We start from the raw sequence: 23,488 nt of genomic DNA on the forward strand, positions 1-23,488 counted from the left end.
CATTTGTTTCATAGCATTTTTGCAGAAGCTGTAACTGTAAGAACCACATCTGAGCATCTGTGAGGAATGAGAGCACTGGAAGCCACACTCTAGACAGTTATAGAAACACTGATGTTATCAGCTGCTGCCCAGAAAGCCATTAGAAAATCTAGTCTGTGTTTCACAGCTTTGATGAGAGATTTGGTTTACAACCAAAATAAATATCCAAAAACTTGAAATGTGGTGTACTGTACTGGGTCATTAATGACAGGGTGTGCCTATTGTGTGCACCCCTGGTGCAGTGATCCCCTAATCATAATTCCCTAATGTAACTCAAAACCAAAGCCATTGTTTGTCAGCTGTCTGGAAACAGCTACTGCCAATGATACTGATGTGCCATGGATAATTATGATTCTTCTAAGCTGCTATCTGGACAAGCAACATGTTTCATGTGGGCAGGTCTATCAAAGGCCTGATGTCCCATGCAAGGGATAAATCCAGGCAGAACTGTGTCGAAAATCAATATTTGCTTGCTTCAGGTCTTTAATCAAGAATGAAAATTTATCTAAATATGAAGTCAAATATTTTTGGATCTCTTGGATCACTGGTCCATCTTGGGATCAGTGTTGTTTCACATCTTCATTACTGACACAGATGAAGGGATTGAGTGCACCCTCAGCACATTTCCTAAGGACACCAAGCTGGCTGGTGCAGTTGACACACCTGAGGGACAGGACTCCATCCAGAGGGACCTGGACATGCTGGAGAAGTGGCCCATGGGAATCTCATGAGCTGTAACAAGACCAAGTGCTGATGCTGCACCTGGATCAGGGCAGCTCCCAGCATCAACACAGGCTGGGGATGAACAGATCCAGAGCAGCCCTGAGAAGGACTTGGGGGTGCTGTGGGTGAGGGGCTGGACAGGACCCAGCCATGGGCACTCACAGCCCAGAAACCTCCCTGTCCTGGGATCATCCAAAGCACTGTGGGCAGCAGATGAGAGAGAGGATTCTGCTCTCTGCCCTGCTCTGTTGGGAGCCCACCTGCAGCGCTGCATCCAGCTCTGGGGCCCCATCACAGGAAGGACATGGACCTGTTGGAGCAAGTCCAGAGGCCAAGATGATCACAGGAATGGAGCACCTCTCCTATAAGGAAAAGCTGAGAGAATTGGGATTATTCAGCCTGGACAACAGAAGGCTTTAAGGTGAACTAATTGTGGTCTTCCAATACCAGAAGAGACCCCACAAGAGAGATGGAGAGAAACCTTTTACCAAGAGCAGGTCGTGACAGGACAAGGAGGGGCAGCTTCAAACTGAAGGAGGGTAGGTTTTGATTAGATATTAGGAAGAAGTTCTTAACTGTGAGGATCACACAGGATGCCTAGAAAAGTTGTGGATGCCTTATCCCTGGAAGTGTTAAAGGCCAGGTGGGATGAAAGTCTGAGCAGCCTGGTCTAGTAGGAGGTGTCCCTGCCTATGGCAGAGGCTTTGCAACGAGATGATCTTTAAGGGCCCTTCCATTCTATGATTCTGTGAATATAGTGACTTCTTCAGACATAAAATTATTCTTAGAGAATTTAAATGTACCATGCTCTTAAAGATAATTGTTTTACTTTTAGGATCTGCTCCTGAAAGCAAATACTAACCAGTTCAGGTGTGCAACCATCAAGCCTGAAAAGAGAGAGGTATGGTGAAAAATTCCCCAGTAGGAAGATGAAAAATGACCAGAGTATTTAAAGATATCTTAGAGTATTTGAAAAATTTATTTGGGCTTAAGAATTATGTGCTATAATTTATAGCTATAGTGTAATTTCATATCCCTGTACCTGTATTTGCCTCTTTATATGCATAATGCACAACCGTCTTTTCTTATACTTCTGGTGCTTCTTTATTGTTCTCCTAATTTTGAGACAAGCAAACTTTCTGTGAAACTGCTCGAACAAATCTCCAAATTGGCAATATTTCTCTAAATCCACATATTCTTTTTCCATTAATTTTGATGCCACAGAGCAGCCTATCTGAGGGAATGCTGGTCCTGTTTATACAGAATCCTTACTTTGGTTGCTTCCCAGTTCACAGTTACATCACCAAACTTTGTATGTAATATATTCTTTTCAGCATCAGTGCTGCATATTCTATTCACTGTGTTCATCCTCATGATACCAGACAGTTTTACATCAGTATCTATAGCTAATGTCATTAAATTAATAAGCATCAGTAGAATTCTACCACTAACTAATAATTTCGGGAAGCGTGTTTTGACATCCTAGTTTGTTCTCCCAGTACCTATTTCCGTTAAAAGCTGAATATATTCATATATACATGTAAGTAGTATATCATAATCAAAGAAAGAATCACTGTTACTTCTTAGCATTATTTTAGTCAATATTTGATCATTTGGTAGATTTAGTCAACATACCTTTGTATGGTTGTATTCCCACTAGGTTGGGTGTACATAGCAAGTTTTTGCATATATTCCAATTCCAAAATACGTCCCCTGTGTATTTGTTACTCTCCAAAAAATATTTGATGAGTATTCAAGTGTTAGTTTTGATAAATACCTAATATCTTTTGCTGAGTAATTGAAAATTTGTTTCTGAAATGAAATAATGTCTTTTCGGTTTGAACTACAGAACGTACATGAGAGTATGGAGAGTAAACCAGCATTCAAGGCTCAAGAGATCCAAAGCAAGGTGAGTAACCTTTAAGGAACTGTTGTCATATGTACTTGAAAATTTGACACGCATGCAAATCTTGTGATGATGGAAACTCGAATCCATGTTTTTACACTAAGGTCTTTGGCCAGGAGCATGGTACAGATTGGTTCTATGGTTCAGAGATTTTGTCCTATGCACCATTAATAATCCACAAAGAAATGGTCAGGGAGTGACAAGAGCAGGACTACTCCATGACAGGAGAGAAATAAGGAGCCAAAGGTGATGAAAGCACAGGCAGTGCCCTCACCAAGGACACAGTATCTGAATGTGAGGAGGTTGGTGGCAGGGATGGGTTCTGCTGACAGCAAGTCACCCTTGGGCAAAACAAGGTAACAAGTCAGATCTGGGGTCCACCCAAAAGTCTGGTCAGGAGACAAAGCTACAAGAGCAACCTGGGTCCATGACAGCAGGAGACAGACATGGAGAGACAACCAGGAGTGAAGAATTCCCAGCATAATGGAAACTGAAACCCATTTCTGAGTCTAACTGGGACTCCCAGGCCAGTGAGAAGATGGTGTGAGTGGAGAGTCCTGGGTGAGACTGGGTGATCAAAACCTTCTGGGTGGGGTCAGGTTGATCCCTGAACCTTTTGGTTCCCTGAGGTAAATTGCAAGCAGTTGTAACCATATTGTGTACACAATCTAGCCATATAGCCTTAACAGTGTTTTCAGTTACAAAGGGAAAAGATTTTATGTAAAATAGTATGAAATGAGAATTGTCCCCAGGAAAAAAAAAAAAAAAAAAATTGTGAAACCTTGGTTTAAGAACTCAGCATAAGGACAGAAGAATCTTGCTTCAGTACATCACTCTTTCAAAATGAGATCCTAAAGAATGCTGAGCAATCATTCCAGCTAATGACTGTCTGGATACACAATGTACAATCAGGCTGGATGTTTGCCTTGTTTCCTTCAGACACGTACTGAGGTCATGAAATCCACTAACTTGATTGCTTCTCTTGTAGAATTTTCAAGGGTCAGAGAATTGTAAACATGGGAAAAGAGCTTTTCAGCCTTAACAGTGGAACATATGAAGACTCACATTGCTGTTTCTGCAATAACTGCACTAGAGATAATCTTCAGTCTTATATTGTTCAATCCGGCACCTTCATTTGTAGCAAATTCTTATGCAGAATAATTTCAGCTGTGCTTGTATTGTGGTCTCAAATAACTTGTGAGCAAGTCTGCCTACTCTTTAAAACTATGTATTTAGGTACAGCTCATAAACACTGTGAAAAGATTGATTCTCCACTTGGGGGAATGGGCATCTGGCAAGTATTTCTAAAGCCTGTCTGGCATTTATCACACACTGAAGTTATCTTTAGTAACAGTATCAGCTACTCAGTCTGCTTGCTTACAGTCCAGCAGCATTTAAATTACAGTAAGGTAATCAGATCCTAGTTCATTTTGCACAAAGAGAAAAAAAAACCAAACCAGGAAACATTTACATAGTTAAAACAAACACACGTGACCTGTAATTTACATGGCTCAGTTCAAAACTCTGTATGTTCCATTGCCCTTTCTGATAATATAAAATAATAAAACTTTAGTGCAGACTAACAAGAGTCAAGCCATCTGCCTAAATTGCATCAAGAAATATATGGATCTGGCATCCTCTGGCATTGATTAGGGCCACTTCTAAAACTTGCTGGTATCTCCTCTAGATGCATAAACAGTTTTATCTTGTCTAAACACATTTGCCTTAAGGTTAGTTAGGTGATATTCAAGATGCTGCTGTAACTTTCAAGCAGAGATAGGCATATTGTTATTGGCTTTTAAAATACTTTCTATTCCTGCTGCCTTCCTGCCTGTGCAACTCTGAGTAGACAAATCCTAAGAGGATGGTTTAGCCAAGATATATATATAGATATATATATATATATATATGTGTGTGTGTGTGTGTGTGTATATATATATAATTTTAATCTATCTTCAAATTAATGAAATTATATAATGTTTTAACCAACTAGTATTTTGCTTTCTTCTTTCTAGAACACCCACAATATAAGATTTATATTTTTTTTCATTTTAGAGACACATATTATGTGCAGCAGCAATTATTTCTCTTGCTGTTCATAAGTATCTATCCATCCTTTTCACTGGGAGAATGAGACAGTACAAATGCATCACCACTCTGTCTCAGTCTGTCTCTTGCTCATATCATATTTGCTCTTTACATATTTATTGGTTTTGGTGAGCTGTTGCATGTTCATTAGGTGGTAATAGTGAATGTGATATTTTTCCACAGGAGTTAGTGTTCTGTAATTTTCCCACTTAATTCCATTTTCTCATCTTGAAAAAGGGGAAGCTATCTCACAACAGGAAGAGAATTAGTAAAATTCAGAACTTCCTTGATACTGTATGACATAGAAGAATCTATTCAGTTATTTTACTTATACCCACCTGCACATGTCTTGGGAGTCCTAGTTATTTTGATTATATTGCCATATTTTTGTTTCATCGTCAGTCAGATTTCTGGTCAATAAACTGTGAAACTAAAGTTTAAATCATTCTTAGTTCAGTTCTCTATCCAAACTATAGTTGGTAAATACAGGACATGAAATCTGTAGACACAGAAAACTGTCAAAAGTATGGAAACATCTATATGTGTCAGAGAAAATGTCTTCTCTAAGGAAACCTTTTATACACACTACAGGCATAAAATACAAACTGTTCATATAATGCAGAAGGCTTTGAGATGTGTTGAGACACAGATCAAAAGGCAGAATGTCATTGGGCATTAAAGAAGTCATAGTAAGGCAAACAAAAGAAATAAAATGCATTGGATTCTTTTCCTAAATTCTTCAAGTTATCATCATTTTGGCAAGAAACTGACAGGTAATTAATTTTTTGCATTAAAATATGCTATCTGTGTAAAAACAGTCCTCTTACTTAGTGAATTCTAGGTGATGGAATGTGTTTGCTATTTTCAACCTGCCTAATTAATATAATTTATAACACATGTTTTTTCCAGTTATGTATTTCAGGAGACTTCATATTTCTGCATACAATATTTGCAGTATGTAGCTTGAGTGATTCTGTGCATCTGTTTCTCAGCTACTCATTAAGTTCTTCATTTGGAATTTAAATACATGTTTGAATTCTGAACACAGAATTTGTCTGGATTTAAGTCAAACGTGTTATGATGAAGATTTGTTTTCTGCAGGAAAGATCCCAGTTCTTATTTCAGCAGCACTGCTTTGCCTTGGTTCAGATCAGGTCTCTTACATGTGTCTGCAAAGGTGACCCATTTTCTCTGAATATCCTACCTGTGCAGGGAACAATTTTAACTAGCAGAGAAATTGATCCTTTCCTCCCTCAGTATTTAGAAGTTGTCTGGGAGTCAGTCTTACTTAGCACAATACTTTGAAGAGCTAACAAAGCAGCCACAGGATCTAGTCCAAGTTACACCTTGAGGCCTGAAAGTCAATGAGAACTGTTCTTCACTTCTACTGTCTAGAAAATGAATATGGCAGTGGGTGATTGCAGTCATCTTGGAAATACTTCTACACTGTAATAGTGATTATTTATAAAATGCTTCTAAGATCTTGCTATGAAAGGTGCTGCTTTTGTTTACTTCCATTTTTGGCTAACTGACCATCTTTCAGAGAGGCAGTTTTTTGTCTTTGTCCAAACCAGATCAAATCCTTTCGCACAATGTATATGAGCACTGGAAAATATGAAAGGAAGTGAAGACATTCTATGGGATTTGACATGGTCCAAGAGTGATTACAAATTTATAATCCACTTGGGAGACTTTACTGATTTCTTAAGCAGCTTGAGTGGTTTATGAGCAGCATGCAATTTCATTGTGAATGTCAGATTAATGCTAGATGAATGCTTTAAGCAAAATTTATGCTGTCTTGGGTCAATTTATTTAACCTTCTGCGATGTTTTTATACTCTGTTTTATGGTTTACATTACTAACTATGGACTATACATTCCCTTTCCTGACAGACTGACAATATACCCATTAAATTAAACACAGCGGCTATTTTGAGGGAGGGTGCCCTCTACCAGCGGAAATTGGAAGAGGAGTTCAAAAGGTATGACCACATTCCACCTAGGATTGCTTTTCACATCCCTGCATATAGAATAATGAACCACATCAAAAATAATTAACTAAAATTCCAGGTAAACTAAACAAACAGATCTGTTGTAGGGCATTCTATTCCATAAAAAGAGTTGACAAATGAAGAGAGAAGTGGATTGAAGTGGACTGAAGAAAAAGTTTACAGTAAAGTAATTCTTTTTGTGTAGATGCTATACAGTGTTACTGTGTTCTGATTTAGCACTCTGGCTGGTGTCCACTTACAACAGGGATCACTTTTATATTTATTCCAATTCTCCAGACTAAATAATGACCTGAATACACATCTATTTCTGTGTCCTTTGTACAAGATGCATCCATATTAAGCTAAATAATTTCACATATCTCCACTTCCTTCAATGGTTGTGGTCAACTACATGCCGAGTTCGATACTTGAACTTGTTTATATGTACATAAAAATACCTGTCCATTTCTATCACAGTAAGATATCACACTAAGAATGTGGTGTTCCTTAAAGCAAGATAAGACAAGAGCTGAGAGTGACAGCAGGACATGCAGGGACAGTGTCCTCACTGACAGCAGTTCCACAGTACCCTGGCAGGCAGCAGGACAGATCCAGGGCCAGGGACAGCCAAGGGTGCTACAAGAGTCCAAAGGGATGAGTCTGGGCCAAGGTCCAGCCAGGAAGCCAAGTCAAGAAGGCAGGGTCAGCTCCGCCCTGGGCTGGGTCTGGCTGATCTATGGAGGAGCTTAGGCAAGGACCAAGGCTCTTAATCCAGACTTAAATGTGTCTCCTGGGAAGAAACTACACACACACCAACCAGGACTTTTCACAGCTCTTCCTCACACAGTTCTTTTCACTCCAGTCCCATCCAGGGTTAGACAGTCCCACTGCAGCAGAGCTGTCTTTGAACACAAGCACTGAATCCAGGGGTGTGGGGAGGGAGGGTAATAAGAGGTTGAGGTTGCAGGTCCTTTTGTGCATTTAGCACTCTAAGAAATCCTGATATAAGGATTCCTCCTTATGTCAGCAACACAGGTTTTCAGAGGACGTTTACTAGGGAGAGGGTGACTCCTGGATGGCCACTGAAGGTTGTATCCTACAGCTAGAATCATATAACATTTTCACTAAAAAACTTCACAAAGATAAAACTTCTATCATGTCATCTTGCTTTAGTACAATTTCTAATCCACCCGGCTTAGCAGGCTAAGCACTAAATATTGATAGCATTTAAAGTCCTGGAAAGACCGTGTAAATTTGGATTTGATCTTTGAACCTAGCAGGTTTTGGTTCATGCATCAGGATTTTAGCAGGTAAGTATTAAACATCACTCAGGTTCTTTTATCAGCTATTCACATATATTGAGGTTCATCCACGTTACATATGCTACTGTTCACTCTAGCTGTCAGAATTTGCTCCACTCAGCAAAGGAATAGTTCCCTGTAACTTGCCACTATTTTATCTTAGTGAGTTTTAAACTTCAGCTGCATTTAACACAAAACAGATATATATAGAGAGAGATAAATCTCTCTATGTATGGAGGTATCACATGTATATGCATTGGGGAGCAGCAGTAGGAGGCAATTCACTCCATGCCTGTCTGTGCCCTAATTATTGGCTCATTCCCTCCTCTGCTGCAGGACTTTGATGGGCCTGCCCCAGGGCTTTACTATGTTCTTCTCTCTCAGCTGAGCACAAAAAACAGGGATGTGACTCTGCTTAACAGCTGAACACTTCTTTGCATCATTACAGCAATATTACTTAAGTGACAAAATACAAAACAGAAATAGTGTTAAGCAGAAGGTTTTTGTTCTCTATGTTAAAGTGAACAAGAATATTGCCAAAGAGAAAAGTTATTTCTTTTTTATACCTCTAAGCAAAGCAGTCCTCTGAGAAAATGTACATCCCTTTAGCCTGATTCTCTCTGCTCCTTACAAGAATCCATACATAGCTAAAGTTTGCCCTCTCTTGGGGCTTTGTTTTACTGAAAACTTGCAGGTCCATACTTTCATGCACTTTCTTCCAGTCTGGCTTTCTCAGGCTTTACACATAGTAGGAATACCTCTTAGACTGGAATTAAAATATATCTGTCAAACGACTTTGTGATGACTGCCTTTTTTTCTCTGCAGAGATCAAACACTTTCTCTCAAAGGCTACTGGAATTGTTTTACAAACCAAGGCAGGGCTACAAAGCCAGATCCCTACAATAGTATATTCTTTTCTTCTCTCTTGCAGAATTGAAGATTTGCAACAAGGGGCTGGGGACCTATCTGAATTCTTGGAATGGCAGAAACTGATGCGTGGAAAAGATTTGCAAGAACAGCTGACTGAAATAGAGTGTAGGAGGCTTCAAGGAAAGCTGAGTTATGAAGAGGCAGTTCTAGCCCATCAGAATGTAATCCAAGAAAATAAGAAGAAAGCTGATCTATTGAGAGAAGAGGTAATACATCCAGGGATGCTCAAATTTTGCTGACTACTAATCTGTGCAAATCATAGCACAGACGATACCTGCTATTAGAGGTGTAAAATTCTATGCAGTGTCTTTACTCACTAGAGTCTGCAAACAAAGGAAAAAGAGGGCTATAACTTCCAGATACAGCCATGCTTGCTTATATATGAAAGTATTTTTACATGTTTTTTTGGGTTTTTTTAAATTTGATTAACACTTACCAAGTAAATTGAATAACAGGAGAAGGTCAAAGCATGCTCCCCTACATTCTGTCATTATGCAAATCCTTTTGGAACAGATACTTAGATACTAGGCACCATTAGCATAGAAATCAACAAAATATAACTGATTTCTTATCTTAAAATGAGAGCCAAATATATGAAACTTAAACTGATATAATTCAACTTACATCATATTATCTGTCACACCTAGATCTTTCTTAGGTGAAAATTCAGACCTTCTTTGGATCCATCTATATGGAAAACTGAATATTTATGCCAAGAAATATTTTCACACTTTTCAATCTGGCAAATCACAGTTTCTCAAAATCATTGCTAGATTTTTTTTTTCCCCCCACAACTCACATTTTCCCAGTGCTTTCCTTATAAACTGAAGAGGTGATCAAGAATCACCAATTACTATAGATTTGAAACTTTTCACAGCCACCATCACATTCTTTTCTATTTGTCCAGTTCGTTGCTATGCCCTGTAGGCCAGTACCTGTCTCTTGACCATCCCATAAATGTCAGTGCAGTGTCTCAGCAACGTAAAATGGGACCACAAATGTACAAAATTTTCATAAAGACCATGCTACAAAAGGAAAATTTGCTGAATTTTCTTTTCTTTTCTTCCTATAATACCATTCAATCTTTTTTGGCATTGAGTCTTCACGTTTGTTAGAAAGACTATAGCAAGAACTTAGGTGAACCCTAGTGTGTACAACTGAGCATAGCATGATTACTCATACTCATTCCAAAATCATTGCAATTGTTATATTCACTTCAACGCCAGAGCATATGTGTTTTATTTGCTAGCAGAAATGTCCCAGAATGAATAGACTTGGGGATGTGCAAATAAAATGTGCTCTAACCCAGGCAATTCCATGTAGCTCCCTTGCTTGTAAACAAGCAGGGCATGTCATCCATATGTAGATCTCCAGATTTACTGGACACCAATTCCCCATTCCCCAAAGTTCAGCTTTGGTGCTGACCCTCTTTCTTCTTTTAAAACTCTGGTCTTCCATCTAAAACAGGAAGAATAGCAAGGAATCCAGTCTGAGAAAATCAATTCTGAGTCTAAGAAAATCAATTTCCAGTCTGAGAAAATCTGGGTCTCTTTCTTATCCCCAGCCACTGTCCTTTACTGCTTTTGTGGATGATGTGATAGTTTGAATCCAATTTTTCTTGCAGTGTTTCAAAGATTTGAGGTACTCAGGTAACCACAAATCAGGAGTTGTATTCACATGGTTTTTTTTGTGATTTAGAAAGCAGAGCTGATGCACCTGTATGCAGAGAAACGTCTACAGGAACAGAAAGAAATGAAAGAGCTGGTGGAACAGGTCATGGAAGGACACAAGAATGTAAAGCAAGTAAAAGCAAAGGTCCAGGCATACAAACAACAGATAGGTACATATATTGCCAGAAAAATGAGAGGTGATGCCAAATATCCCCAAATTATTTCATCTTTCTTTTAGTGGGCCAATTACAATTTTTACAGAAGGGAAAGTGAAATTAAGGGAAAGATCCAGATTCATACATTCCCATGAATGTAGGAATATGAATCCAGGGATCAGCTGGTAATGGGTAGATCAGAAATTCTCAGCTACTGGTCACAGGAATTACTCTTTGTTTAAACAGGAGAAATACATCACTAATGCTCTACAAGCAGTTTCCCTTCCAGCTAAAAGTAGCACATGTAAATGATTTTACTTTTTGTCAAATGCAGATTTCTCTGCTTGTGTTATCTCCATACTTGTATTCATAAAGATTGAGGCAGGCAAAGAGTTTTAGTCACTCCAAAATGGACTAACCAGAGCCTACCAGCCTTTGCAATTCAGTTATTTCTAGGATATACATAGCTTGGAAGACTATGAATATTTTCTGTTTTATAATATCCTTTGCTTAAGCAATAAAGCAGTATGTACAAATGATACCAGAAATTGCAAAGCAGTAACTCAAAGTGTCTGTGTAAGTATATTGTACGTTTATGTGCTGAATAGAAGGATAGATGGTGGAGGTGGGAAGTACTCATTTGTTTCTTTAATGAGTCCTCCCACCAATACCAGACTGCTCCCTCAAGTACCTTTAGACCAGTATTACTATCATTATTCATGAATGCATATGAATTTTCCTCCAGTTGGACTACTTGTTAAAATAGGCAAACAGCTAACTGAGATCAATTCTTATTTTTCAGTTCAGCAGGTTTGCAAAGAAAGTGGAGAACTTCTCCAGCAAGCTTTAGAAGAAAAGGAGGATGAGAATAGGAAAAGATACGAACTAATTCAACAAATACGAGCTATTGAGTCTACACCTAGCATCAGACACAAATTTGTTGATTTAACAGAGGTAAGCTCAAAAGCAAAACTACTGGTTTTACATAAATGTGTATTGTATATATTTCACACATTCAGAAGGATTGTGTACTGCAGATATATCACAGTGTGGATGGATGAAGTGCAAAGCGACCCCATACACATCGTGTTTTGTCGTATTGCATGTCAAACGTTAGATCTGAAATGGAACATTGACAAAGTCTAGAAAATGAAAATTTTATCAAGAAGAATATTCTGATGGCAAGTGAAATCTTAGTCCTCTTGAACCTTCTTTGAATTTTGCCAAGAGGATCTGGGCTTCCCAATATCTCCCAAAAAGAGGATGGACAGTGATTACAAGATGTTCTATGCATCTTCACAAATTCAAAGATTTGTTAGTCGGGGTAAGAATCCACACAAAGCTTGGACTGACTTACACTTAGTCATACTGCAGTGGTGATGGCCATGGTAATTAGCAAGATTAATTTCCTTCGCTTTCAAAACTGTCAGCATTCAGGTATATGAAAGAGATTGTCAAGAGAACCCAAAACCTTCCGAGTTATTACAATTCTGCGTAAACGACTTGTGTGTGTGAGTCTATAGTTTATAGTAACTGTACTAACTGTATCTCAAACTTCTTGGACTTGCTGCTGATGTACAACTCATATGCCTGAGATTGGGCTCTGCAATGCTCAGACTTAGGCAGCATCAAGAAATCTGTTATCTTATTTGTTGACTTAATCAGAAGCAGATTAGCAGATTGGACATAAGGAATACATTTTTTACAATGAGTGTGATGATCCATTGACACAGGTTGCCCAGAGAAGTTGTGGATGCCCCATCCCTGGAAGTGTTCAAGGCTAAGATGGATGGGGCTTGAAGCAACCTGGTCAGGAGGATGCTCTTGGCCATGGCAGGGCATTTGGAGTAGCTGGTCTTTATGGTTCTTTTTCAACTCAAATCATTCGGTGATTTTATATCACAACTTCACTGTCCCTTTATACTGACTATTCACTCTAGTGGATGGGCACACTTTTGGTGATAGCTTGCCCTGGTTTTCTTTCTACAAAACCCTTTTTCAGGTGCAATTAAGTATTTGTCCACAAAATTCCCATTCATTTTCCTAATTTTTAAAGTACTAGTTGTTCTTCCCTTCATGGTACTTTAGTTGCTTGAACACCAGCAGTATCAACTGCATGAGTATAGAACTTTTCTTATTTTACAAACTACTTCACTGGCTTGACTGAGCATTTTTGAAATGCAGACACTCAACATTCAGCTTCTACCACTCTGTGCCTTGAGCAAATTCTCCTTCCTAAATGTATTTGATGTCTGCTTGTCATGCTCAAACACTACCACTGATAGCTAGCTAGCTAGCTAGATAGGATAGATATACCCTTTCGCAAAACACTTCCCTTTCACTTCCTGTGAATACAACTCAATGGTCACTGACTAGTATAAACTAGAAGCAACGTAATATGGCACTTGCTATTTGCAAATCACTCTAAAGTGAAAGCTGAGAAGGAGATCACAGAATCAGCAAGGCTGGAAGAGACCTTCAAGATCATCCTGTCCAACTATCACAACAACCATAATACTATTTCATTAACCTGTGGTAGCACATCTTTTTCAAAAGTACATATTTTTATGTAAAAATAAAGACTGCATAACAGTGCAGTCTTTTACCAGTTGTCTACTGACGCTACTGCTGACCATTGTTTAGGTGACTGGCAGATAGGCGGAGCACGGAAACACAAACCACTGAGACAATATTGCACGGCCAGGCTCTAAATGAAAAACCAATGATTTTTCTAAATGAAAAACCTTTTTACTAACTCAGCTTTTGGAGCTTTAGGAAAAGAAGCTATGGAGACCAAAACTACTGGAAATCTTACAGCAAAGAAAGCCAAGCCTGATTGTTTGTCATATTCGATTTTGTGGCTTTACTGCCCCTGGCCACTTATCCCCCACTCCCCTTACTGTCTTCTTCGTCTTTCTTGGCTTTCCATCTGTTTCGTGGACCACTGCTCGGAAGAGCCAGAGAATGATCACTGGAGGATAAGCATCTGACTGTACTGTTTAGATGGCATCCCAGACCAGGGAAGAGGGGCTGAATTGCAGTCAATTCTTCAAGGCAAACTGAATGTCTGAGCATCCATCTATGATGGAGCATCCTTCTCTTTTCCGGTTTCTTTTCCTTCCCCTTCAGGGAAGTTTTGGGAAAAGCTCACAAGCAGAAAGGTCGCTACTATTCTGTCAACAACTCACTCAGTATTCAATGAGAAGCGGATTCTTTTAATGTGCCATGGTACAGGATATGCACCAAAGGTGTGTACCAAAACTATGTTAAGATAGAGAGAACAATATTAGTTGGAGTGAAATTGATTAAATTTTGCAAAGAAAGCTACACAGGAGCTCACTACTTGTGTGGGTTTATGCAAGTTTTCCATACCTGCAGGCAGACTGAGATAATAGCAAGGTGAGCATTGCTCTTTACTCCCAAGTAACAAGCGACAGAAGAAGATAAAATGGCCTCAAAATGCACCAGGAAGGTTTATATTGGGTACTTGGAAAAACTTCTTCCCAGAAAAGGTTGTCATGCATTGGAACAGACTGTCCAGGGCAGTGGTTGAGCTGCAATCCCTGGAGATGAGAAGTGGCACCTAAGGACCTGGTTTGATGGTGGACTTGAAAGAAAGGAAAATAATATATAAGAGCAAAGGCCAAAAACTTAAAGCCTTCACAAAGCTGTTAGGAAATTATCCATCTTTGTTTGCAAACTAAAGTGCAGAAGTCTCTCTATAGATCTCAGAATCTCATTATCATTCACATTGCAAAGTGGATACTAAAAAGCCTTCATTAAACATTCAGGTTCAAATATTTTAAATTTGGGATTTATGATCTGAATTTTATGGGTACACAGCATTGTTTAGTCTGAGTCATTTCAGATAAAAATAGTAGATATCGGTATAGATTATAGATCAAACGCATTCATGGGAAACAGATAAATAAAAAATGCGTATTTTTAGTGTAAAGTCTGTTCTGGTTTCACACATTAAAAAAAAAAAAAAAAAAAAAAGAGTAGTTTTACACATTTTAAAAATTCAAAAATCTAATTAAAACCAAAAGGCAAGTAGATTTTTTTTGAGAGCAAATATATTGTACTTATGATTAATCGTCTATATTTTTTTCAATGCTTTTTCTTTAAATGTTTTATGAAATATATGCTCTAGGTTTTAAAAACAGTTTTTAAATACCAATTAGTTTAGAACCATCCCTATATTTCTGGAAATCAGAATATATGCAGTGTGAATTGGAACACAATCAAAAGATTCTGGTTTTACTCATTTACTCTCCTCTTGGTATTTACAGTGTTATTTAAACCTATATTTCCTGTTCTCTAGACTGGTGGCCATGGTTTATTTGGTGAAATGTCAATAGTGGAACTACGTGAACGCCTCGCCCTACTCAAGGAAGCACAGAAGGCAGCAGAGGAAGAGAAGAGAGACCAGATAATTCATGAAAAACAAGCTAAGGAACAACTTATTCTAGACAAACTGGACCAGATTTCCCAATTCAGAGCAGAACTTGGACGAGCAGCTGCTTTAAAGTCAGTATAAAACAGCATGTGACATTTAAGACACTGCAATTTCATTATTATTTTGCCAGCCCTTGAGGAGAACAAGTAGAGAGCAAAGTACAGCCCTTTTATAAATCAGTATGACTTTTGTCAAGAATTACACTAGGGCCAGGATTTCCTTTTAATTCTTGAAAATAATTTTCATCAGATTTAACAAATCGTTTTCATTGTTTATGGTTGAAGACACTCCATAGGCTAGCATTGACAGTATTGCCCCAGGATTCAGAGCCAATAATATATATTTAGAAAGAAATCTTGCCTTTCTTCTGTTCCTTTTCAGCTAATCAGAACTAATTTGATGTTACTAGAATCATTCTAGCTTGCCACTTAAAGTTGTTTCTCATTCTCATCTAAACCAATATTATGGCTGTAGTTTTCTTCCTTGAATATCATCTGTAATGTGAAAAGGAAGGACTAATTCTAGAAGTTAAAAATATTTTAGGATGAAGATTTTGTGATAGCCATAACAAATTTTAAATTAAATACATTGCAGCATTAGATCAAAAAGGAAATTCTTTGCTTAAAGAGTCTCTGATCAAATTCTGCACTCATTATTAATATTTATTGTTAATTATCTTTATTAATAATTGTCATAAAGGATCCATAACCATCATAGGTGCTTCAGCTATGCAGAAGACAGCTCCTTTCCACAAAAGGTTCAAAATCTAAGTTAAAGCTATTTACAAATGAAGCTGAGAAGGAGAAAGCCTGTGTAAAAGTATACAACATGGCACACCTCTTGATCTTATACGATTTTTACTGCATCTTAAATATTTTCCACTGTTTTCTTTCAAATTGTCTTTCATCTTTTCCCTTTTGTGACTTTGAGAGCTAAGTCCTTGTCTTGCCATATTTATTTTGTAAACCGATGTTCAGGCTGACATTCAGAAGGTATATTCTATCAGGCCACAAATGCATATTTTTAGACATGTCTTAGATTCACGTTTATTGCCAAAGGTGGCTTCTCAGAGTTCAATTCATGTTAATCATTTATCACCCAGTTCTACATCTTAGTTACAGAAGGCAGTATTGATGTATTCCTTTAGTTTTCACTCGTCTCAGCTCTAATTTGGTTTGCTGCTGAGAGTTAATCTCCAAAACTCGGGTTTTACTATGTTAGTACCTGAGGAGATAGTTTAATGTATTTAATGAATCGATAACTGCAACTGCAGTGGATTGACTGCACAGATCAGTGACCTTCTTTTCTATGGCATGTATCAAGAAAAGATTTTAGGAGTTAAGAACCTGAAATGGAGTTGGAAATGCACTTTCACTGCTAAACTCTCAGTATTGTGAAAGCCTGTGGGAGCAACTCAAGCCACTGCTTTCCACCAGACATGCAAACTAAGCATTAAGAACTTGTGTACTACATAAAACCTGTTTCACTAGCACCTGCTGAAAGAATCATCTGTTCTGCTAGATGTATTATGTGTGAATTTTGTATAGGGCTGGGCTCCTTTAAACTAGACTCCTTGGCTTAATTCAGAACTAAAATTGTTCTGATCCCAAAATAAGCTGTGCTTGAATGAGATGCTTTGATTCACTTTTTGTTCTGTCATTTGAAATGGTTTTTAGAACAGACCAGCATGCCGAAGATAGTAGAATCCAAATTAAATTATACACTAAATTTCAAGCCTCTGAATCAATCATTCAATCTAGTCAGATTCTTGATAAGTTATACAGTAATTTTAATGGAGCCCTGTTTGCTTTCTAAATAAAGAAATACAATATTTCATTATAAATGCTAGAAGATATTTTCCTTTCATGGTTCCTAGGCAATTTATGTATGTAACTTGGAAGTAACGCCTATAAAAAGGCATCATTATAGTACAGCAAAAATGTTGTTCTTTTGGAGTGTATTTCATGCATTTTCATACAGAATCCAAATCTCTGGTGTTATTTCTGTTAATACAAAAATAGGGGACGCTGGCCACAGTATTTACAAATGCTGCCCACTTTCACGCAGTTTATATTTCTCTTTATACAAACTATGGGCTTTGTGTATTAAACCTTATTTGCAGATCTTGAATCCTGAAACACCTCTCAAATAAGTGTGAGTGATTAATTGTTTGAGTTCTATTATTGATATGTTGCACAGGAGATACAAAAAGCTAATTTTTATGTTTACAGAATGGATTCATCATTATAGGGATAAAACAGCAAATCTTACAAATGGTCCTCATAAGTTAGGCTTATGCATCAATATAAAATTATGTGTTTTATCTTAAATTGCATTATGTTGAAGGCTACTGCTAATCAGCTAAAGTATGGCAGCTAAACTCTGCTAAGCAAACCTGCTCTAGTGACAGCTGGAGTTTAATCGGGTCCCTACCAGGTTCCTTTCAATATCATGTACAGACATACATCAACACAAAAGAAGCACATTGTGCAAGCATATAATGAACTATATTAAACAAAATAAGAAATGGAACATGAAAAATTACAGAGACATTGGCCTTTAATAGACTGCAAGCTGTGACATCTATCACAGCAGTGGCTTTGTGAGTGCTTGCAGGATGGTATATATGCAGGACATCCCTTTAATGGCTAGAATTGCACACAGTTTGAAAATCAGCACTGTCATTTGAAGTGGCCAAGCAATTCTGTTCTCAGCTTTCAAACTAGAGCACCAGCAGATTTGTGTGTGTTTGAATACATGCTAATGTACTCAAATTACAGGCCTGTGTACTTGAGATACAACTCCCTTTCATTCCAGTGAGGGGCATCTATTACTGCAATCAGTCTAATGCCCTAAGAATCACACAGTAGTTCCAACCAGTTGGTTTGAGGCTCCCTCCATCCATATTATCTGTGCTTTGGGGGGAGAGTTACTTTGTGCTGTTCCCACTGGGACTGCAAGCTCTCACCATTCACTTGGTTGAAAGCTGTCAGAGGAGAGCAGCACTAACCCTCCTTGACTTCCTGTACATGAGGAAGATGTACAGACTCCCACCACCTCAAAAGTTCCCTACATCCCCATCTCACACTGTGGTAATGGAGTAGCACGCTGGGCTCCCAGCACTGGATTACAAATGATGGTGTGTTTGCCAAGATGGCAGAGCACTACTTTCCCTGCCAGTGCTCAAATCCCTCTCTGACCACACTGAGAGAAGGGTAACCCCTTTCTATTGGCCTGAGGTGGGGAAGGGTGGGCATACTGTGAAGGCAGCTGGAACAGGAGAAGGAGGAGGAGGTGATGAGTTCTTCACTATCATCGAAACAGAAGTGATGAATTTTTGCATAAGGCTGGGATGTTATTAGCTCTGTGAAGATTCATTAACTTTGAGGGCTGCTAGCAACTTCTTAGAAATGGCTTAAGAATAATTAGTGAGATGGCTTGATTGGAGGTGTTTTGAAAACGTAAAAAAGTTTAATTAAAGAGAAAATAACAAACTATACAGAACAAAAGAATAAAAGCTATGCACTGTGCAGGGAGGTGCACTTGCACTTGCTAAGACGCTCCAAAAAAGCCCCAGAGACTCTCTGCTCTCTCTTAAGTATTTAATGATCTAGGAAGGATTTTTGGCTTGCTGCCTAATAGAAATAATAGGAATAGAAAATAGCTGCATTACTTGAGGAACAGCTAAAGGGTCCAGCAAGTGCCTTTGTCCTGGCACTAGGCCAATTACAGTGAGAAGAGCATAAAAGTTTCTATTTCTTCTTCCTTAAAAGTTCAAGGAGTGAAGCTTAAACTCTTTTCCTAATATGAGAACACCTGCTCGAGTGTAGAGGTACACTACAACACCGAAGGGGGAAATTTATCAGTAATGATGGATCAGAAATAGGAAGATGTGAAGAGAAGCTGTAAAAAGACACAAAGCCAGGCTTTTCTCAATGGTGGCCACTGAGAGGACAAGAATAGTATCAGGAAACACTTTTTACTGTGAAGATGACCAAGCATTGGCACAGGTTGTCCAGAGAGGTTGTGGAGTCTCCATCCTTGGAGGTGTTCAAAAGCCATCTGGACACAAACCTGGGTGAGCAGCTCAAGCTGGCTCTGCTTAAGCAGATGGGGTGGTCAAGATGACACCCAGAGGTCTCTTCCAGACTCAGCCACTCTGTGATTCAGTGACTGAATTTTGATTATGCAGCTTCAAAACTTTTACTTCAAACAAGGAAAACACTGTTAGGAATAACAATCATTTCCCCACCTAAAATTAGGTGCTTAATAAGTTAATTGTTTTGGAAGGAAGCCAGATTTTGAGTGCTTAAATCATTCACAGCAGTACAAAATAATAAGCACTCTAATAGTGTAGTGTTCTTAAACGACAAAACAGTGAGTGCCTTAATAGTGAACTGTTAACAGTTAGATACATTCACTTTCCTAACTGCAGTAACTTAGAATTATATGGTGCAGGTCAGAAAGAGGCAAGGTACTGTGAAGTACTTGTTGCACAAGACTTCATTTTGTAAGGTGAGCATATAAATACAGTCCTAGCGTCTTGATATTTTGGTGCCTAGAATGGTCAAGTGATCATTTTTACTCAACTTCCTATAAGTGCTGAGTCAGTTAAGAGCTGACATACATCTGTCTCTTTATACTTTCAATGCAAAGCTGGAGTTTGAAAATGTAAATGAAGATCCAAATATAGATTATAGGAGAAAACTTCTGTGCAAATCTTCAAATTCCCCATTTTTAAAAATAGCTGAGAAGAATTTTCTTAAAATATCACCTTATTTTCTATTGATCTGGAGAGGATTTTTCTGTGTACTAGCCCATTCTGACTGGCTGTTACCTTACTTCCTTAGGAAGTACACGATATGAGATGACAGAGATCAAAAGAGGTTTTTCTATCCTGAGCCCTCAAAGTTCTCAGCTGACAACAGAAAACCAGAATTTTAATTTTTTTTTCCCCATTCCTTCCTCTCTCGGAGTTTCAGTTGTGATATGGTGCTGCATCTGAAAATCTATGGGACTGGCAGCTTTTTGCAATAGTGTATATGGCTGGCACAAGACTACATGCAGAAGAGGAATGAATATTACTCTGGAAATAAGCAGCTATTTACAATGTTAATATAGAAGGAGCTGCTGCTGCTTCTTGATGTTAAACCTCTTCTATATTTCCTTTAATTGTATTTACAAGAACCTGGATTAGCATGTAAGGAAAGGTTTTGTTGTTTATTCTCATTGACAAGATTTGATCATCAAGTATTTACTTAAAACCTTACTGTTATATTCTCCTGTAGCCTTTGGAATACAATGCCTTGATACAGTGCAAATAGAAATAAACCATGTCCTTAATTACAACAATTTTTAAATTTACAGTATAGTGTTAGAAATTATTCTCCGTGTAGCAGCGTATATCACAGTCTTAAAGAGGATAAGGAATTGTTATCCTAACCAGATAGCATGACACAAGGAGCAGAAGGGTTCAGAAAGTATCTCAGGAAAGCCATTGGAAATGAGAAGCCAAGCTTAACTGTGTCCCTTACTCACAGTTTCAGAATGTAACCCAGGTCATATTTCCCCTTCATGAAGTTCCTAAAGATTTGGGGACCTCTAGTCTGGAATGGCTGCACTAAAGAAAACTTGCTGTCACAGAGAGTTTCCTATAGATAAAGCTAAAGGCAAAAGCCATCACTCCTGAGATGAAAGAAGTGTTTGGATCCTTGGATTCTTGATACAGAAGCTTTTTAAAGGCTAATTGGTGGGTTTAGCGTCAGAAGGAATTTCTTCTTTCTTCCCCATCTACCAGCTTCTTGAGAAGTGTGTCTTACAGTGAAAACAATCAAGATATAAGGAAAGAGTTCAGTTGTAAAACATTTCTTTTCAAAAGGCAACTTGTCTGTAAAACTAGTCCTGCCACTGACAGAACGACAGCTACAGAATCAGCTGGACAGTGCCCCGGTGCACTTTGCTCTGGGTCATTTGGAGTTTTTATTTGGTTTCCAATAAAAGCAATTGTAATGTCCCAACATGGTGTAACCTACACAGAGAAGTCGTGAGTAAATTGGGCCAATTGGGTGAAATTTTGTAAAACCAGATAAACTGTAAATTCCAGGGGACAGAAAAGTGGCTACAACAGAAGGGAGGGGAAAGAAAGCCTATCCAATAACGTCTCTGGTATGCCTTACTCCTGTGCTGCACATGCTGCCATCAATTTATGCTCACACAGAGCAACTAACCTTAATTAACACATCACCATCCCATTGATTCTGTATCTGGGCATTATTACACAGAAAAAAATATTTTTTATTTGCCAAGAAATATAGCAATCAAGATGAATACTAATGATCATATAAGGAAAACTCTGTAGTTCACACAAGCAAAGAGCTGCCGTATTATCCCAGGTTTTGCACCTTTTTTTCTCAAAAACATTATGTCAAGCTTGAAATACTTCAGGTATTGTCATCATGGTATCCTGTGGGAAAAAAATTATTCTATGTGGTTTAGTAAGGCTGTTCTGTAAACAACAAAAGGCAAATTGTGAGTACCACATGCAAGTTACATGATTTAAATCTCTTCTAACTGGTTCTCAGAAGCAAAAGTAAATTCATTATTATCAAGGTAATAAGTGCTCAGATGGATTTATTCTGTGGGATGTTACTTTACCTTCTCATTGTTTCTTTTTGACTTTTCAGGCAAGAAGAAAAGAAAAAATCCCAGTCTGGTAAAAGGCTCATGAAAGATGAACGCATTTTAAACTTGCAGAAGAAGATTGTAGAAAAAACAATGGAGCGTAAAAAGCAAGCAGGACTCTTGAAGATTATCCCCCAGAAAACCAGAATTGTGTCAAGCAAGGTCTGGCTATTACATAAGGAGAAAAGCTCTGCAATAGACCTGCTGTTCACAGACCTTTGCTCAACTGCCAGCACTGGCAAGGGGGCAGAGGCAGATGGTGCCATACATGGCTGGCAATAGCACCACCCTGCCTCCTGCCTAGGCACAATTTCTTCAGCCGTGGCCTTGACCTCACCTTCTTTTCACGCATTCTGCTATCACAGAGCAGGGCTCATCCATTCAACACCTGCCTTCCCACTCTTAGCACCACACACTCATCCCATCAAGACAGCATCTCACCCCATCTCCAACTCTTGTCTTTCCCAGCTTCCCATCACACCATACTGGGATGCTCACCCCTCTCCCACCCAAGGCATGTTACAGTTTATCATTTCCATGGTTTTGCAGCAATGTTTAAGTCATCTTAAACTGGGAAACCACTCCACTTACTTTTCTGTTCATCACGCCGAGTTTGATGCTAACAAGTTTCCCAATCGTGTAGCAAACAAACCATGTTGTCAGCCAGCAGGATTATCAAATAGAAGTTCGGTGTATTTTCTAAAGAGAACCACTGTTATCACCTGCAGTCTGATCATCTCTGTGTCTTTCCTGCAGGATTCTTTGCAACAGAACCATTGGAAAGAACTGGAAGAGAGCCAGGAAAGACAGTTCAGAATCCTTCAGCACGGCCTCATGGACAGAGAAGCAGCTCAGAAAAGAGAGCTCATTGTGGCAGCAAGAAGTGGAGCCAAAGCCTGTGTACTGCGCTCTGATCTAAAATAAAAACACGTTTGGAACAAATTCAGGCCTGCTGGAAATATCTGATTACCTATTTACTACAAGGTTGAGTTTTATTCTTTATTTCACCTTTACAGTGTGATTAGAAAAATGTGAGTCTTACAGGCACAAAAGAATAAAAACCTGTTTGGGGATTGTAATATAATATAAATTTTTATGTTCTTTTATAGTGATGTAATGATTAATTATATAATGATTTTTTCTGCTAGAATCAAAAACTTTAAGAAACTGAAACTTTATCATCAGAGCTCCTACAGCATAATGGCAAATATCTGTGTAAGAATATCGAGACCTGTATTTCTGGTTTTGTATACTATGCCATGGTTTGCTACACTCATTTTTCCAAAAGAATAAAAAATTCCAAGAAATAAAAAAAAAGAATAAAAATTCCAAGGAATGTTTGTTTACATTATGCATCTTTTCAGAAGGCTTGGTCATCCCAAGCTCCTAACCTGTCTTCTTACATGACAGAGACTATATAAGAGGATTGTCAGTTTCAACACTGTTTTAGAGGATGTGGGGAAAACTGTTTAGAAGGTTTAGATGATGTGAAAGCCTCCAGAAGTCAGTCTAGATTCAGTGACGCAGGCAGACCTTCCCTCTATTT

The 23,488-nt window shown here is 38.4% G+C and overlaps 1 protein-coding gene across 1 annotated transcript in view; it reads left to right on the plus strand.

Moving 5' to 3' along the window:
* CFAP99 (cilia and flagella associated protein 99) overlaps positions 1–23,109 on the plus strand; it is a 56,327-nt gene extending 33,218 nt beyond the window's left edge. The window contains exons 8-16 of the mRNA XM_040064882.2: positions 1,598–1,663; positions 2,612–2,671; positions 6,649–6,737; positions 8,979–9,183; positions 10,676–10,817; positions 11,605–11,756; positions 15,127–15,332; positions 21,945–22,104; positions 22,699–23,109. Of these exons, the coding sequence (XP_039920816.1) occupies positions 1,598–1,663; positions 2,612–2,671; positions 6,649–6,737; positions 8,979–9,183; positions 10,676–10,817; positions 11,605–11,756; positions 15,127–15,332; positions 21,945–22,104; positions 22,699–22,866 (1,248 nt within the window). The 3' untranslated portion in view covers positions 22,867–23,109. The remainder of the gene's footprint in view (positions 1–1,597; positions 1,664–2,611; positions 2,672–6,648; positions 6,738–8,978; positions 9,184–10,675; positions 10,818–11,604; positions 11,757–15,126; positions 15,333–21,944; positions 22,105–22,698) is intronic.
* The last annotated feature ends 379 nt before the right edge of the window (positions 23,110–23,488 follow it).

This window comes from Hirundo rustica, chromosome 5 (assembly GCF_015227805.2).
Source record: "Hirundo rustica isolate bHirRus1 chromosome 5, bHirRus1.pri.v3, whole genome shotgun sequence".
Lineage (NCBI taxonomy): Eukaryota > Metazoa > Chordata > Aves > Passeriformes > Hirundinidae > Hirundo > Hirundo rustica.